Source organism: Lolium rigidum, unplaced genomic scaffold (assembly GCF_022539505.1).
Source record: "Lolium rigidum isolate FL_2022 unplaced genomic scaffold, APGP_CSIRO_Lrig_0.1 contig_45673_1, whole genome shotgun sequence".
In the NCBI taxonomy this organism is placed as follows: domain Eukaryota; kingdom Viridiplantae; phylum Streptophyta; class Magnoliopsida; order Poales; family Poaceae; genus Lolium; species Lolium rigidum.
In genome coordinates this window covers 21,493-40,201 of record NW_025900623.1, presented here as the reverse complement: position 1 = coordinate 40,201, position 18,709 = coordinate 21,493, and the positions used below count along the sequence as shown (strand labels likewise).

The following is an 18,709-nucleotide window of genomic DNA, read 5'->3' as shown; positions in this document are numbered from 1 at the left end:
AGTTACAATTCATACCGATCATGCTCGCAATTAGATACCTTATGACAAAGAAAGATGCTAAGCCGAGGCTTATTAGATGGGTACTTCTTTTGCAAGAATTTGATTTACATATTGTAGATAGGAAAGGTGCTGATAATCCTGTTGCTGATAATTTGTCTAGATTGGAAAATATTGCTTATGATCCTGTTCATGTTAATGATAGTTTTCCAAATGAACAATTGGCTGTAATAAAGGTGAGATCGCGAGACAGTCCTTGGTATGCTGATTATGCTAACTTTATTGTTTCCAAGTACTTGCCTCCAACCTTTTCAGCTCAGCAGAGGAGGAAATTCTTTTATGACTTGAGGCATTATTTCGGGATGACCCACACTTATATAAAGAAGGAGTGGATGGTATTATGCGAAGGTGTGTTCCCGAATATGAACAACAAGAGATATTGAGTAAATGTCATGGCAGTGCTTATGGAGGACATCACGCCGGAGATAGAACCGCGCAAAAGGTTCTACAATCAGGTTTTTATTGGCCAACTCTCTTCAAAGATGCAAGGAAGTTTATTTTATCTTGTGATGAATGTCAAAGGGTTGGTAATATCTCCGGACGCAATGAAATTCCTATGAATTATACTCTTGTTATTGAACCGTTTGATTGTTGGGGATTTGACTTCATGGGACCTTTTCCCTCTTCAAAAGGTAACACTCATATACTTGTTGCTCGTTGATTACGTTACTAAATGGGTGGAAGCCATACCTACAAAAAGTGCCGATGGTGAGACCTCTTTAAAAATGCTTTTAGATATTATTTTTCCTAGATTTGGAGTTCCTAGATATATTATGACTCGATGGAGGTTCTCATTTTATTCATGGAGGTTTTAGAAAAACTCTTGCTAAGTATGGTATTAATCATAGAATTGCTTCCGCTTATCACCCTCAAAGTAGTGGTCAAGTAGAACTATCAAATAGAGAAATTAAATCTATCTTGCAGAAAACCGTTAGTAAATCTAGAAAGAATTGGGCTAGTAAATTGAAAGACGCACTATGGGCTTATAGAACTGCTTATAAAAACCCCATGGGAATGTCACCTTATAAAATGGTTTATGGAAAAGCTTGTCATTTACCTTTAGAACTAGAACACAAAGCTTATCGGGCTGTTAGAGAATTAAATAAAGATCCTAAACTTGCCGGTGATAAGAGGTTGCTACAATTAAGTTCTCTAGATGAATGGAGAAGTGAAGCTTATGAAAATGCTAAACTCTTTAAAGAAAAAGTTAAAAAATGGCATGATAGAAGGATCATCAAAAGAGAGTTTAATATTGGGGATAAAGTCCTATTGTATCGGTCTCGTCTCGGATTCTTTGCGGGGAAATTACTCTCGAAATGGGAAGGACCGTATGTTGTTGAGGAGGTGTATCGTTCGGGAGCAATTAAAATTAGCTCTCTCCAAGGCAATGCTACGAAAGTGGTGAATGGACAAAGACTCAAGCATTATATCTCGAGTGATTCTTATAATGTTGATATTGATATTATTCGAGTGGAAACACCGGAGGCTTTCATCAAAGGACAAATTGACAGTCCGCCGGAACTCGACTTTGAATAGGTAATAGTACTGGTAATGAAAAGTTCGCGATTTACTTTCCGAACATTATTTTTGCTGTTTTTGGAAAATAAGAAAAATTACGAGATCGAAACGGAGTGGAAAAGACGCACGAGGGGTGCCACCACGGGCCGGCGCGGCCCGGCTCGGGCCCGCGCCGCCCTGTGGTCTGGCCGCCTCGTTGCCCCTTTCCGACTCTGGTTCGATCTGGTACTTTCCGTTTGTTCTGAAAATTTTTACTATAAAATCCCCCGGACCCCTGGAGGTCCGTATATCGTTTTCTCGACGTGTTTTGTTTCGAGCTGTTTCTGCCAGGATTTGTTTTAGATCTAGAGCCATCATGTCTTCATCGGGAACTCCGAAGGACAGCTCCTGCAAGGATGTTGGCAACTTGTACATGGAGGAGCTGAGGATGCACCCAAAAGAGTTGATGCTCGTCGAGGGAAAACTGCAGATCAAAGATGTTCAGTGGTCCCAAAGGAGAAGGAAGCTTGGAAGACAGGATGGAGAAGCTAGAACAAGAGGTCTTCAATTACAAGAAGATGGCCGAGCGTGAAGTGGATATCTTTCACAAGATTGTGTCTGAACTCATTGCTGAACACGAGAAGGAAACGGCAAAGCTATGGGGCGACATCCTCTCACTTCACGACACCACCAACAAACTCCAAGCTCAACTCTATGACATTCATAATCGAACTCGTGAGTATGAAAACAGGTTTAAACATATAAGCCGTGTCTGCTAGTTTCGGGATTCCCGAGACCAAGATGTCATTTGTTGATGGAGAGCCTCTATCTTGGAAGTCTGAAGACGGGAATTCATCACCACCATCACCAAAGGAGTAATTCATCATCGGTATTGGCATCCCCTTGGTTTGTTCCAAGCTTGGGGGAGTGCCGCGGTATCACATTATCATTACCTTTTACTTTTTACTATCAAGTAGTGTCATATCATGAGTAGGGAAGTTATCGTATGAGATGGGTTGCGGTATGGAAGTATCTCTCCTTTAGTTTGTCTATGTATCCCTTGGTGTGAGTTATCGTTATGGAATATTAATGAGAAGTCTTATCATTTACATATTGCACACCTTATTCTAGTTTGCAATTTCTATTATATGATTGATCTTGATTTTAGTATTGGTACCACTTTGGGAGCATTGAGTTAATCTATTTGGTTTTGGCAAACTTAGCAATGGTCAATAGCAACAACACTTTGAGTTTTAGAAGAATAGAGGAAGTACATGTAGAAGATATTATTATCTTTCTTATCAGTTCTTAGCTTAGTATTCTAAAGTCAAAACTGTTTGTGCTTACAAGTAAGATGCATGATTGTTTCTATCACATGTATATTTGTTTGTTTCCCTCAACTCTTATGCTTGCTAATTAACCTTGCTAGCCAAAGACCTGCACTGAGAGGGAATACTTCTCGTGCATCCAAACCTGAACCCAAACCTATGCCATTTGTGTCCACCATACCTACCTACTGCATGGTATTGTTTGCCATTCCAAGTAAATACTTCGTGTGCTACCTTTAAACAATTCAAAACTTATTACTTCTTATTTGTGTTAATGTTTTATAGCTCATGAGGAAGTATGTGGTGTTTTATCTTTCAGTCTTGTTAGGCAGCCTCCACTAAAGGACTAGTGGCTTCATCCACTTATCCTATAATTTTGCAATAAGAGCTGGCAACGGGGTTCCCAGCCCCAATTAATCAACTTTCATTAATAATTCTCTTCACATGTTTTGCCCTGATTCATCAGTAAGCAACTTAATTTTGCAATAGACACTCCTCCATGGCATGAGATTGTTGGAAGGCACCCGAGGATTCGGTTAGCCATGGCTTGTGTAAGCAAAGGTTGGGGGGAGTGTCATCCCTTAAATAAACTAAAATACATGTGTAAACAAAAGAGAAGAGGGATGATCTACCTTGCTGGTAGAGATAACGTCCTTCATGGGAGCCGCTCTTTGGAGGTCTGTTTGGCAAGGGGGTTAGAGTACCCGCTACCAGTCGTTGACAACAACAAACACATCTCAAAACTTTACTTTTATTCTCTTTATATGATTTCAAAACTGAAAAAGCTCTAGCACATGATTTAATCCCTGCTTCCCTCTGCGAAGGGCCTGTCTTTTACTTTATGTTGAGTGAGTAAACCTATTTCCCTCCATCTCAAGCAAGCATTTGAGTTGTTGTGATTAAACTATTATATTGTGATTTGCTTCATCATGTCTTTACTCTTTCTTGTTTAGTACAAGTTTTACCTTGAATGAATATAGCTTTGAAAGTCATCAATGATTAATATGATTGAGTATGCAAGTTTACCATAAGCTTTTGATATGAGAGCGCTGCTCAATAGATGAATATAATCTGTTAAATGTTCTCTGACCAAGAACAAAGTTTGCCATCACCAATTATGATTCCTTATGCACCTTTATTTGTGACTACCTTATACTTGTTTCAAGATTGAGCTATATGAGGAAGTTGTTTACTATAATGTCTTGTGTGAATGAATATGATGCTTCTTGTCCGTATTTTATTTATCGACTCTTCACTCCATAAACATGTGGACCTGTTTACCGAGTTCAGTTTCGCTTGGGGACAAGCGAAGTCTAAGCTTGGGGGGAGTTGATACGTCCAATTTGCATCACTATTTTATATCATATTTTGCTGTTATTCATTGATATATTTCATATTGGGACACAATACTTATGTTATTTCATCTATTTTGCATGTTTCATGATTATTTGGAGATCGAGCACCGGAGCCAGGATTCCGCTGGAAAAAGCACCGTCAGGATGCAATATTTCGGAAGATCAACTGTGGAAGGAAGTTTTACAGAAAATCCTATTTTTCCAGATGACGGAGGAAGCCAGAAGGGGAGCCAGCTGGACCCAGGGTGGGCCCACACCATAGGGTGGCGCGGCCCATGGCCCTGGCCGCGCCACCATGTGGTGTGGGGCCCCCTCGGCCTCTTTCGCCTCCTTTTCTTCGCGAAACCCTTGGTCCCGAAGACCTAAGCCACGAGAGGAATCCTCACGAAGGGTTACGGCCGCCTCTGCGGGGCGGAGAACACCAGAGAGAAAGAGCTCTCCGGCGGGCAGGAATCCGCCGGGGAAATTCCCTCCCGGAGGGGGAAATCGACGCCATCGTCACCGCCATCGAGCTGGACATCATCTCCATCACCGTCATCATCATCTCCACCATCATCACCGCCATCTCCTCCGCAGCACCTCGTCACCGCTGTAGCAATTTGGGTTTGATCTTGATTGTTTGATAGGGGAAACTCTCCCGGTACTGATTTCTACTTGTAGTTTATGCTATTGAGTGAAACCATTGAACCAAGGTCTATGTTCAGATTGTTATTCATCATCATATCACCTCTGATCATGTTCCATATGATGTCTCGTGAGTAGTTCGTTTAGTTCTTGAGGACATGGGTGAAGTCTAAATGTTAGTAGTGAACTATGGTTGAGTAATATTCAATGTTATGATATTTAAGTTGTGGTGTTATTCTTCTAGTGGTGTCGTGTGAACGTCGACTACACGACACTTCACCATTTATGGGCCTAGGGGAATGCATCTTGTACTCGGTTGCCAATCGTGGGGTTGCCGTGAGTGACGAAACCTAAACCCCGTTGGTATATCGATGCGGGAGGGATCGCAGGATCTCGTAGTTTAAGGTCGTGGTTAGATTTATCTTAATTACTTTCTTGTAGTTGCGGATGCTTGCAAGGGGTATAATCACAAGTATGTATTAGTCCTAGGAAGGGCGGTACATTAGCACAGGTTCACCCACACAACACTTATCAAAACAATGAAGATTAATCAGCTGTATGTAGCGAAAGCACTAGACTAAAATCCCGTGTGTCCTCGAGAACGTTTGGTCATTATAAGTAAACAAACCGGCTTGTCCTTTGTGCTAAAAAGGATTGGGCCACTCGCTGCAATTATTTCTCTCGCATTTTACCTACTCGTACTTATTTCATCCGTTACATCAAAACCCCCTGAATACTTGTCTGTGAGCATTTACAGTGAAACCTTCATCGAAACTGCCTGTCAACACCTTCTGCTCCTCGTTGGGATCGACATTCTTACTTATCGAAGATACTACGATACACCCCCTATACTTGTGGGTCATCAACGGTGTGTTCCTTATCATCAACATTGAAAGTAACCTTTCCTTTATTGCAATCAATAACAGCCCCTGCGGTGTTAAGAAAAGGTCTCCCAAGAATAATAGACATATTATCATCTTCAGGCATTTCCAACACAACAAAATCAGTTAATATCAAGCAGTTATTAGTAACTTGAACAGGAACATCCTCACATATACCAACAGGAATAGCAGTAGATTTATCAGCCATTTGCAAAGATATATCAGTAGGTATCAACTTATCTAAGTAAAGTCTCTTATAAAGAGAAAAAGGCATAACACTAACACCTGCGCCCAAGTCACATAGAGCAGTTTTAACATAATTATTCTTAATAGAACAAGGAATGGTAGGTATACCTGGGTCGCCCAACTTCTTTGGAACTTTGCCATTGAAAGAGTAATTAGCAAGCATAGTGGAAATTTCCTCATTGGGGATTTTCCTTTTGTTAGTAACAATATCTTTCATATACTTTGAATAAGGAGGCAATTTAATAGCATCGAGTCAAAGGGATTTGCAAGAATAAAGGTTTCATCCAATCACAAAATTTATTATAGTGTTCTTCTTCCTTTGATTTTAGTTTCTTAGCAGGAAAAGGCATTTGCTTTTGCACCCAAGGTTCTCTTTCATTACCATGTTTCTCAAGCAATAAAATCTTCTTTAGTATACTTTTTATTTTTAGCATGCTTTTCGAGTTCTTCTTCAACCTCTTCTTTATCGGGAGTATCATTCTTATCATTATCTTTATCATGTTCATTACCACTTTCAGTTTCAGGCATCGAGAAATAGAAATACTATTAGGATCATTAGCAGGTTCGAGGATTCTACAACATTCTTATGTTTCTTTTTCTTTTTCTTAGATGGAGCACTAGTTTTAGTTCGTTGAGAATCTTGTTCAATTCTTTTGGGATGCCCTTCAGGATATAGAGGATCCTGGGTAGAGACACCACCTCTAGTTGTTACCTCATAAGCATGTTTTTCTTTAGAATTATTTCCTAACAAGTCATTTTGCACTTTAGTGAGTTGATCAATTTGAGTTTGAACCATATGAAAATGTTTAACAAGCATCTTAACATCATTGGAGGTTCTCTCCACAATATCATGCAATTCACTAATAGCTTGAGAATTTTCCATTAGATGATTCTCTACTCTCATATTAAAATTTTCTTGCTTAACAATATAATTATCAAACTCATCTAAGCATTGTGCGGGAGGTTTTGAATACGGAATATCTTCCCTAGTAAAGCGCTGAAGGGAATTTACCTCAATCATGGATGAAGGGGAATTATCTCACATATATCTTCTATGGGAGGTAGATTCTTCACATCTTCGGATTTAATACCTTTCTCCTTGAGAGACTTCTTGGCTTCCCTCATATCTTCATCATTCAATTTAATTAAACCCCTCTTCTTCAATATTGGCGTTGGAGTTGGTTCGAGCGTAGTCCAATCATCATGATTCCGGCCTATTTTAGCCAATAATTCTTCAACTTCGTCCGGAGTTCTTTTCCGAAAACACAACCAAGCACAACTATCCAGGTATGCCCTAGACTCAATGGTTAGTCCACTATAAAATATATCAAGTAAATCATGCTTTTCCAAATCATGGTCGAGCAGAGCTCTAATAAGAGAGCAAAATCTCGCCCAAGCTTCAGGCAATTTCTCTCCATCTCCCTGATCAAAATTATAAACTCTCTGCAAAGCAGCATGTTGAGCACTAGCAGGAAAGTATTTCCGGAAGAAAACATTAAGCAATTCTTTTGGAATTTTAATAGAACTAGGTGGCAAACTATTATACCAAGTTTTAGCGTCATCCTTTAATGAGAATGGAAAGATTTTAGCAACAAAGTAAGTACGCTTCTTAACATCATCAGAAAACAAGCTACTCAGAGTAGATAACTCAGTCATGTGTTCAACAAGCACTTTCTTTTTCAGTACCACAAAAAGGTGTTTTCTCAACAATAGCTATATGAGATAGATCAAGAGAAAAATCATAATCTTTATCCTTAATGTTTATAGGAGATGTGGCAAATTTAGGATCAGGAGACAGTTTATATCTAACAGCTATGTTCTGCAAGCAACTTTTTAATTTTTCTTGCATCGAGTAGTAGCATTGCATTTTTCAATAAAATCATCATCAAGTTCCACATAATCTTCATCAAGATCATCACTAGAGTATTCAAGTTCGGGTGAATTAACAGGTGTAGTAACATCAGGAGTTTCAAGTATTTTCAATTTGTCTAGACCTAGCAATTGTAGCATCTAGAAAAGTTCCCAATGAACCACTATCATCAAGCACAGCAGAAGCATCATCAATATTATAAGAGGAATTTTCAGATTCAGCAGAAGTACCAAGCATTTGAAGCTTGTGGTGGTGAAACAAGTTTATCAATCACGGATGGTGAATCAAGAGCAAGCAGAGGTACTCGAGTTGTACCTTTTCTTGTAGTGGATGGTAATATGGCGACCTTAGTATCGCGAGTTTTACCCATGATGGAGAATTTGCAGCGAAAAATATCAATCCAAGTGAACTTCCAAATAAAGCTATGCTCCCGGCAACGGCGCCGGAAAATAGTCTTGATGACCCACAAGTATAGGGGATCGCAACGAGTCTTCGAGGGAAGTAAAACCCAATTTATTGATTCGACACAAGGGGAGACAAAGAATACTTGAAAGCCTTAACAGTGGAGTTGTCAATTCAGCTGCACCTGGAAACAGACTTGCTCGCAAGAGTTTATCAGTAGTAACAGTTTTTATAGCGAGTAGCGTAGTAAAATAACAGCGACAGAGTAACAAAGACAAGCAGTAGTGATTTTAGTAAACAGCTGGGATTAAAATACCGTAGGCACGGGGACGGATGATCGGGCGTTGCATGGATGAGAGAAACTCATGTAACAATCATAGCAGGGCATTTGCGGATAATAATAAAACGGTATCCAAGTACTAATCAATCAATAGGCATGTGTTCCAATTATAGTCGTACGTGCTCGCAATGAGAAACTTGCACAACATCTTTTGTCCTACCAGCCGGTGGCAGCCGGGCCTCAAGGGAAACTATCGGATATTAAGGTACTCCTTTTAATAGAGTACCGGAGCAAAGCATTAACACTCCGTGAACACATGTGATCCTCACATCACTACCATTCCCTCCGGTTGTCCCGATTACGTCACTCGGGGCCATTGGTTCCGGACAGCGACATGTGTATACAACTTGCGAGTAAGACCATAAACAATGAATATCATGATGAAACAATAACATGTTCAGATCTGAGATCATGGCACTCGGGCCCTAGTGACAAGCATTAAGCATAACAAGTTGCAACAATATCATAAAAGTAACATCTACGGATACTAGGCACTATGCCCTAACAATCTTATGCTATTACACGACCAATCTCATCCAATCCCTACCATCCCCTCCGGCCTACAGCGGGGGAATTACTCACACATGGATGGGGGAAGCATGGCTGGTTGATGGAGAGGCGTTGGCGGTGATGGCGGTGATGATCTCCTCCAATTCCCCGTCCCGGCGGAGTGCCAGAACGGAGACTTCTGGCTCCCGTGACGGAGTTTCGCGATGTGGCGGCGTTCTGGAGGGTTTCTGGCGACTTCGACTTCTCCCCGTGCATTTTTAGGTCGAGGCCGATAAATAGTCCGAAGGAGGGCGTCGGAGGCCGGCCGAGGGGGCCACACCATAGGGTCGCGCGGGCCCCCCCTAGGCCGCGCCGCCTTATGGTGTGGGGCCCTCGGGCCTCCACTTGAATTGTCCTTCGGCTCCGTCGTATTCCGGGAAAATAGGGCCTTTCGTCAAAATCCCGAGGTTTTTCCCGAAAGTTGGATTTCTGCACAAAAACGAGACACTGGAACAGCTTCGCTGAAAACAGCGTTAGTCCGCGTTAGTTGCATCCAAAATACACAAATTAGAGGCAAAACAATAGCAAAAGTGTTCGGGAAAGTAGATACGTTTTGGACGTATCACAAAGCCATGAGTACTTTAAAGTACTCGCAAACTAATACTAAGGTAGAAACATACTAAGTGTAGTAAGGGGTGCTAAGCTCTAGGTTTATTTGCATAAAGCCAAGTTTTAATTTTATAAACATTTAGTAAAGACCCATCATTTGCTAGGCTAACTCAAGTGGGAACATTAGTGTCATTCCCACCATTTATTTGGGATCCAAGTCAAATCACCATTCAAATTCATCATTCATTTTCAAAATTCTGATAACGGAAAATAGTATGGCCTTTCCAACCGTCCATAACCGCGGACACGGCTATTCGAATAGGTTTAACACTCTGTAGAGGTTGTACTCTTGTGCCACAACTTTCGATTACATCCGTCGAGGATAACCCCGAATCATCGTAACTCGGTACGCGGATCGTCAACCTTAACCTTTCTCTTATATGTCCTAGTATAGGCACCTCTCCCCATGAGCTTGGCCTCCCGGTGAAAACCAACTGTTAACCCGGGAACTGCACAGGGCTTGGGTCGTACATTCACCTCATATTCACATCATTTCTCATACACGGAGGAAGCCTCGGCGTAACCCCTATGATGCCTGTTTAGAGGGAACCCATACTAAAATACACAAGTTTCTAGTTAAGCCCTACCCATAATCAGATATTGTGGGGTACTTGTATAATTGGAAGGGTATCGCATTCAAACCCATATCAGTTTTATATCAAAAATCACCATCTTCTCTTGGTCATATTCACCTTCAAAGTCATTCAATGGAATGAATCATCATTCCAAGGTTTCAAATTCATTTCAAAGTCACATGATTCCCATCTAGAGTAGTCAAATTTTATTTGATTAGCACTAGCAGCTATCTCATGAGGGGTGCTATCTAGCTTCGAGTGTTTCTAAGCTAACCTTTAATCTTGTTCTAGTCTATACCATGTGAATAAAAAAATACTTTGAGGTAAATAAGCAAAAATAATTGCAAGGTAAAAACATGGGATAGGTAATACATAAAATTAAATGGGTGATGGTGCCTTGCTCTGGTAGAGCTTTGCATCATGGTGGTTAGCAAGAATATTAGCTTGCCTTGAGCAGAGTAGTTATCAAAGTTCTCCTCTTCTTCTTGGGAGTAGGCTTCCTCCTCTTGATACTCCTCGTTACTAGTGTCTATATACGAATACGAGGTATAAATACTAAACCAAGCTCACATACTAAACTAACAACACTCAAAGGAGTTCACACTCTAATCCTATCATCAATCAAACATGGCATGGTGGATTACTTGATTGATTCTTACTTAAGAGATAAATAATTTCCTCTCATTATTCTTATTTCTTCTATTTGGTATTTAGATCCTTAGAGAAATTAATTTCTTCTTAGTACATCCATTAAGATTTAATATCTTCATATAATAATCAGGTATGAAATATAGGTTGACTAAAGTCAACATTCCATATCTATTATATGTGAGTAAAATTTAATTGAGGTGCTATACTTCACCTAGTTTAATACTATTATGGAAATGAATTAAAATCTCTAAGTAATAATTATCAGAGGTTCATTAGCCTAAGTCATCCCCCCTGGTTATATTACTTAGGATCAAGATTTAAATGAGAGAGTAGCTCTCATATTATTTGTTGAGTTTAAATTCCAAAAATTTAATGCACTAGTAATGGCTACATAGCCACTATTTTGATCCAGTACATGATCATGCAAACAACTTGGCTATATTATTACATAAACAATTAAAGAACATCAATTGTGATTTATGAGAGTTGGAATCAACTCAAAATCAAATTTGGTTGAATTTCAAATTAAGTTTCAAGTTGCAAAAGTCCCTGACTTATTATTTTTAGCATTTAAATTGTACTATGAATTTGGAGATGGGACCAGTGTCATTTGATAGATAATTTCGTTGGCTTTCCAACGGTATAAAGTTTGCTAGATTTGGTTTGGTAGATTTCAAACTATTCAAAAATTACTAAAGCATCTGCAGAGCAATTTGAATTATCAAATAAACCTAAGTTTGAATTATTGGGCTAGGCGGGAAACGTTATTGGGCCGAAACGGATTTGAAATACATCGCGCAGCCCAACAAGCATCCGGTGCCACCGGGCCGCCCCGACGAGGTGGGGGCCACCCGTCGGTGGCTCTTAGTCGAGCGAAACGGTACGCGTGCCGCAAACCGTCGGATTAGAAACGGATCGGGTGGTCGAGGATCGTCGTCGCCTCCGACGGGATCCCGATGTGCCGGCGGCGTGACTGGGGGGTCGGAGAGCATACCAGGCCGTTGCAGGTGGTGGGCAAGCTGCGCGGAGAAGTGGTAGTCGATGAGGAAGCCCCTGGTGTAGTGGTGGAGCTCGGCGAGGCTCCAGTCGAAGCAGAACTTCCGCGGGCCGGCGGACTCGAGCTCGCAATTCGAGCAGCTCCGGCGGTGAGAGGTGAAATTGGTTGGGGGAGAGTGATCAGTGAGGAGAGGGGAGTGACTTGTGTGAAGAGAGGAGGAGCCGATCGTCTCTATTTATAGCGGGCGGAGGTGGCCGTGAGGTGCTGTGGAGGAACGGCCATGGCGCGGTGCTTGGGGTGCTCGAAGGGGCAAGTGAAGGACGGCATCGTGTAGGCGTTGTCCTGGCGATGCTCTAGGTGCAGCGGGCGCAGCGAGAGGACGACGGAATCGCTCGAGCGCGTGCGGTGATCATTTCGGTACCCGCGGTACTTCGCCGGCGAGGACGACGGTGACGAGGCCTCCGCAGTCGCTCGAGTGTGGCTAGGTGGTAGAGGGCGTGGAGTAGATGCTCGACGCAGTGGTAGGGATGCGGGGGAGGACGGCGTCGCTCGAGCGCGCGACGCATGCGGCGCGGCCGGAGCGCGGTGAGCGCGCGTGCTGGCACGTCCTGGCATCGTTTTGGACACGCGCGTTCCAGCCAATGGAGTTCGTTGGCGATCGAGTGCAAGGTACTGGCGCGGTCCTTGTGCTTCCAAGATGCTCCAGGACAAGGAGATGGGTTGAGAGAGAGGCCAGAGAGAGGGTTGCCCAAAGGTGGCCGGGTGTGCTTTGGCATGGGCATTTTCTCTCACTTTTCCACTTTCTCCAACCCTAGCAAGTACCAAGCTCGATCCAGGGATCATAGATGTAGCTAATGATCACCAGAGAAAGTTGGTTTAGGCAAGAACCCACTGGACAATAGCATGTAACACAAATTGTAAACTATGCCTGCCAAGTGTTCGGTCAAATGGCCGCAAGAACTTTGAATTCGAATTTCGAAAATCTTTTTGGTGGAACTCAAACATATTAATTATAGGTTGGTTTGGTGGTGGTGGGGTTCAATTTGGAAGAGGATTGCAAATTTTCAAAAGTGGGGTGATCTTCTTCTCTCTCTCGGGTTCCATCTTTGCACTCATATTCTGGTCAACCTAGTCAACTCTAGGGAGGGTGGTCAACATGAAAGTTGTAGACCCTGACATGGTCTTGGATGACATGGCTTTGGTTGACTAAGTTTAGTTTAGGATTTGAGAGATAAAGAGGTGCAAAGTAGTGAAGAAAATAAAAGGGTGACATATGACCATTATCATATGTGTTTGAAATTTGAATTTTCCTTTGATTTGAATCTGGTTTCTTTTATGCATTTGTGTTTGTTTTTGCTACATATGAGTTTTAGGAACCATAGGGTAAGCAATGGTGGCCTCATATGAAGATTTGCAAAATGGCCCTTAGTGTATGTGAGTGAGAAATGGACTTTTCTCATTTTCTTTTATTCTCCTCAAATTAGGGTTAGGTGATCTGAGTTTAGGGTTTAACAACAATTGATCATCATACTTACACTCATCATGGCAATAGCAACAAAGAAAATCACTCAAATGCATGAAGCTATATGTGACACTATATGCATATAAAAAGTTTTTGTTTGTTGCAAATTTTGAATAATTGAAACTTCTCTCTTGATTTTATTATTGTTGAAACTTGGGATGTTACAATAAATCTTTTGAGGGAGTTCATAAAAAGATTCACGATTCATACAAAAAAGTGTTCACGGGGTTCAAAATAAGTAAACCGGTGAGTTTCCACAAATCTTCATGGGTTTAAAAATATGTTGATCGGATTAAAAAGTTCAAGGTAGGTTCACATGCTATTTAACTAGTTTAAAGAAAAATCATGTTCATGGTTTGAAAACACATTCACGGTTTGGCATGCGTGCATATTTTCTTGGAGGACAAAAATGTATTTCCGATTAATAAGCTGATGTTTAGAAATAAATAGGAATTTTATATGATCTTCGAGATTTATCAAAAGAATCTGGAAATTTTTACACCTTGTGCCATTTACATTACAAATGCCATATTTCAAGTTTATATAAGTTCTCTGGCAAAATGCTGAAAAAGGCAATGCAGGTAACACAAGGTGCGGAAATAGTCGAACAAGGGGTTCTATTTAGTGCTTTAGGTGTCATTGAATGCGTTGGAGTGCACTCCACCCTAGTTAGGCCACCTGCAGCCGCCATCGTGGCTGGCACCGCCTCCTTAATGCCTCGCTACGCCGCACTCCTCAACCGCAACTCACCGCATGTCCAACGACGCCCTGGCCTCCCTTTAACCTTCCCTACTCCCTCGTCTCCGCCGCCGGTGAACCCTCCGTGCACTCCACCCCCGCTAGGCCTCCTATAGTTGCCACCGTGGCTGGCACCGCCTCCACGGTGCGTCACTACGCCGCGCTCCTCAACCGCGGCTCATTGCAGGTGTAACGCCGCCCTGGCCTCCCTCTAACCTTCTCTTCCCTCTCGTCTTTGCCACCGGTGAACCCTCCGTGCACCGAAACCTTAAAAATTCGTCGGTGCCGAGTTCCCATCACCCTAACCTTAAATTTTCTTACTCACCTCCGAGGCTAGTCATGTCGTCTTCTTCTCCATCACCGTCTATGGTGAGCTCTAGGTATCGCCTCGCGACGTTGCGGCTAGCCGTGTCGTCCCCATCTCTAGCAAGGGGGCGCCCGGTCTGTTTCTTCCTCTCGGGCGACCTTCTCCTACCCGGCCACACCTAACCGGGCCAGCCCAACTACCGCGCGACTAAAGGAAGAGGGGTATGCGTTTTATGATAATGGGCTCTGAGAGCGCAGCCAGACGAAACAGCAACCGGTCAGACTAATTTGGGCCAAGCCCGCTTGTCGGAAAGGTGTATGCGGTGGCGCCGCGAGTTGCCGCTAAAGGCGGCATCTAGCATCTCCCTCCCCCCTCTTTCCTGGTTCGCACCCGCTTCGGCGTGGCATGCCCATCGGAATCCGGATTGGATTGGATTGCATTCCCCCATTCGCACCCCTCGCTCGCGATCGCAATCGCAATCGCGATTCTTCTTGTCTCTATCCACCCTCCTCCTCCTCCCGTTCTCGCGTAGTACCTCATGAGATTTATTACGAGTAGGTTTCGCTAAATATACAGCGCCGCAATTGCTGCTACTAGTACTAGTAAAAGAAACCGCGCCGCCCGCCCAGCAAGATTAAAGAAACCGCGCCGCCGTCCCAAGCAAATCTCGTCGCCCCTCGTAGTAATCTCTCGACTTCTCCATCGAGTTCGAACCGCGAGATCAAAGAACGGATGTTCCCAAAGCGAGCTACGACCTCGCAGTAATCTTGGTTGGAATCAATCTCTTAAATCAAAAGGAAATAAGGGGACAAGGATCTTTTTTTGACTGATCGGCCGTCCGGTCGCCGGCCTCGGGCTCCGATGGCGGCGCCGCCGTCGCTGGATTACTGGCGGGGCTTCTTCAACGGCGCGCGCGCCAGCATCTTCGACACCATCGACGCCGCCATCCGGGTCGCCGCCGCCGACTGCCCCGACGCCCTCCGCGCGCGCCGGGACGCCATCGCGCACCGCCTCTTCACCGTCCTCCCGCCGTCCGAGGAGCCTGCGGCCGCGACGGCGGCCGTCGCCGGACCGCCGCCCACGCTCCCCGAGGGTTCCGGCAGCGTACCCAGCCTCTGCAGCTCCGATGGCCCCGCCGTGCCCCATCGCCGCGACGGCCAAGACCCCGTCGCCGCGGAGGTCTTCCGCGTCAAGGCCGCCCTTTCAAGCAACCAACAAATGGTTCTCGCCGCCCCTGACATTCATGTTCGTCTTTACCGAAATAGTATTACTGATTGTATTGCCTGCGTCTTATTTTCTTGCAGTCCGAGGACGAACTGCTCCAGCTGCTCTTGAAGCTGCAGCAGTTGAAGCTCACGGTGGACACCATCAAGGTAAGATCGGACGAACCTTTTTTTTTTTGGAGGTGCTTGATTACTTCCTCCATAACTCTTGTTGTTCACATATATGAACTGAACTGATCATAGGTTACTGAGATTGGCAAGGCCGTGAAACACCTTACGAAGCACAGCTCAAAGCAGATTAGGCAACTCGTGCGATCACTCATAGAGTAAGCTTGTGTTATTCTTCTGTCTTGTGTAAATTTTGCAAAATTTCTAGTATTGACATCTTCAGTGCTATGCTTGAGCCGCATTGCAGAGGCTGGCAGACTATAGTTACTGAATGGATGAGCAATGAAGCTGCCATTGTAGGTGAGGATCGATGAATGCGAATTCAATGCTCCTTCCTTATAATTGAAATCCATTTAACGTTTACTGTTGGCGGGGAGTTGCCTAACATGATCTTGTTGAAACAATCACAGATCATACTCCGCAATCGATGGATTCTTCTTGCCTTGAGCAGGAAGAAGCAGGGCTTCCTTCCCCTCCCATGGATGAGGCAGCTCTTTTCGACACACTGTGTGGTTCCATAGAGCTATCTGAGGTACCGACCATTTGGACATCTATTTCTGTTTCCTCAGGAAGACCACCAGCTTGTTAGTTGTTACTCGTTTCGTTTAGTGTTGTTGGAATTTCATACGGCTATGTGCGCGATCTGACGAAACTCCCCATCTTTGCTTCCGCTTGGAAACTTGGTTTGGTTTCGAAGTTCTTCGATGAAATGGATGATGATGGAAGTGAGTAAATGCACTTCCTCGATTCCATGCTATCATTGCTTTTTTTTTTTTTGTTATGCATTGTATTAACATAGTTTCTTCCCTGTGACTTTCTCTGCAGACATTAAAACTGATGCCAAGGTGGGCGAACAACAATGTCCGGCAAACCAAGAGTCTATCAAGAAGGAGCTTCCTGTCAGCCAGCAGTATGATCCAGTGCAGAACTGGAGGCTTGATCAGTCTGCAGTGAGGAATTCACGACTGTGTGGACCTTCCGGTGGGCAAACAGGGCAGCAATCCGTCACCCAGGCACAAGACAAGCCTTCAAATGCAGCATTTGGGCCTGGCAGACCACAGATGTTGCATTCTGAGATGGTTGGTTCTGAAATGAGGCCTAAGCAGCTGCAAGATATCTCGGTGCCTCAAACTCGAAGAAGGCCAAAACCAACTACGCCTAATGTAAGCATACTGTGTTTCTGAACAGCTATATATGCAATCATGTGATGTTTATGCTTTTGTTCTAAACATTTCACTGGTTGTAGCAACCGTCGACTCCGCATGATCAAAGCTCATTCCGGGCGAAGCTGGAGCTTGCAAAGAACGCCAAGCTCGAATCAACAAAGCGAAAGCTTCAAGAGGGTTATCAAGAACTCAGTAATGGTACGCGTGTCTTCTATTCGAAATCTTTGCAGTACCGTGAAAATTTACAGCATAGCCTAATCTTGGGTCCAGTTTTTTGTATGTCTTTTTATATGGATGAGTATCTAGGATCAAAATTGACTTGTCGGTTGTCATTAGATATCCATGTGATCGGTACTGACACTAATTCAACACAAATGCAGCAAAGCAGCAACGAACAATACAAATGGTGGATCCGCAGAACCTGCCAAAGCAAGGTAACCGGAGCTTACAACCGAATGGCAAGGCAAGGAACAACGGCACCGGCAACATTCGGAATCGGCCTGGCATTCGTCGCTGATTCAATCAAGCTTCACCAAGTGTGGATGTCCCCATCTTCAATTCCTTCAGGCTCCACTTAGTGTGGGTGTTACCTGTCACCTTTATGTGCTCAGTACCGAACATGACAACAGTAATGCTTCTCCCAAACTTCACATCACCAGGTAGAGATGCATTATTGTCGCGCCCTAATAGCCTTGGGACATAAGTGGCTGGGTAAAATGCTCAATTAACTTGTAGGGGCAGCACATGATGTAGTTCGACATGCTAATACCTACCTGATATGCTACAAGGTTGCTGGTCTGGATGCAAATGCTTTTTCTTTAATCCGGATGCAGATGCTGTTCTTTGTGGAGAACAAGAGACGGTCTCTGTTTTCTGTAAAGAGACAGCTCCCTCCTTTCCTATCTGAAAGGCGTTTGGCCTTTGGGCTTGGAGTAAATCCTTTGACTCTCATGACTCCATGGTAGTGCCAAACAAATGCATGTTTAGGAACCAAGTTTTTCTTGTGCAGTTCCATTCAAAGTTCCAAATCTGTGCTAGTCAGTTCCTTTTAGCAGTCTGCTTCACAGTTAAGCCACGGCCACCGTATGTGATGTGAGATGGGAGCACACTAGCACACTGAACCATGATTCTACCCAACTAGGCAAAGTACCATTTGCTTGTCTGTTGTCGCCATGTATGCCTATGTTTGTGCTGTCGCTCTTCAGTGGTACCCGATGTCACCTGGCCCATGCCGTGGCACCTGTCTTCGTGGCTCACGTTTACCCGTGCTCGCCTCTTTGATGCCGCTTGGGGCCATGTTTAGCGGCCGGTCCATTTCACACCATCTCAAGCCGGGTCCCCGAAGCGTACCGGATTTGGGGCGCGCCGGAAAAAAAACGTTCTTCTTGGCTGGGTGCGGTCTAATACGGTGTTCGGCGTCCCGAGCCCGTCCCCGCTACACAGGGGACGCTCCGGGGACGCTAGACACAACGAAAGGCGAGGCGAGGCGTGGCGGTCCTGACGCGTCAGCGGCACATTGAAATTTAACCTAACCGTCGCCTACCTCGCGACGGAAGTTATTGGCGCGCGATGACGGTGCAGTTCCCGCAGAGGCGCAGCGAAGC

The 18,709-nt window shown here is 43.9% G+C and overlaps 1 protein-coding gene across 2 annotated transcripts; it reads left to right on the top strand.

Moving 5' to 3' along the window:
• The first annotated feature begins 14,978 nt into the window (after positions 1 to 14,978).
• Positions 14,979 to 17,913, top strand: LOC124681515 (probable mediator of RNA polymerase II transcription subunit 26b). 2 transcript variants are annotated; one of them, XM_047216426.1, is made up of 9 exons: positions 14,979 to 15,769; positions 15,853 to 15,921; positions 16,015 to 16,097; positions 16,187 to 16,239; positions 16,350 to 16,471; positions 16,637 to 16,664; positions 16,765 to 17,102; positions 17,186 to 17,312; positions 17,433 to 17,913. In XM_047216426.1, the coding sequence occupies exons 1-9, from the start codon at positions 15,410 to 15,412 to the stop codon at positions 17,681 to 17,683; spliced, it is 1,431 nt and encodes a 476-aa protein (XP_047072382.1). In that variant the 5' UTR covers positions 14,979 to 15,409; the 3' UTR covers positions 17,684 to 17,913. The 2 variants fall into 2 exon arrangements, with proteins under 2 accessions (XP_047072382.1, XP_047072383.1); XM_047216427.1 differs by having other exon boundaries at positions 14,991 to 15,769; positions 17,186 to 17,303; positions 17,486 to 17,913.
• Positions 17,914 to 18,709: the final 796 nt, after the last annotated feature.

Coding starts and splice junctions, on each gene's coding strand:
- LOC124681515 (XM_047216426.1), top strand. CDS start 15,410: ATGGCGGCGCCGCCGTCGCTGGATTACTGGCGGGGCTTCTTCAACGGC. Junction 16,098..16,186: donor CTCGTGCGATCACTCATAGA/GTAAGCTTGTGT, acceptor GCCGCATTGCAG/AGGCTGGCAGACTATAGTTA. Junction 17,313..17,432: donor ACTCAGTAATGGTACGCGTG/TCTTCTATTCGA, acceptor TGACTTGTCGGT/TGTCATTAGATATCCATGTG.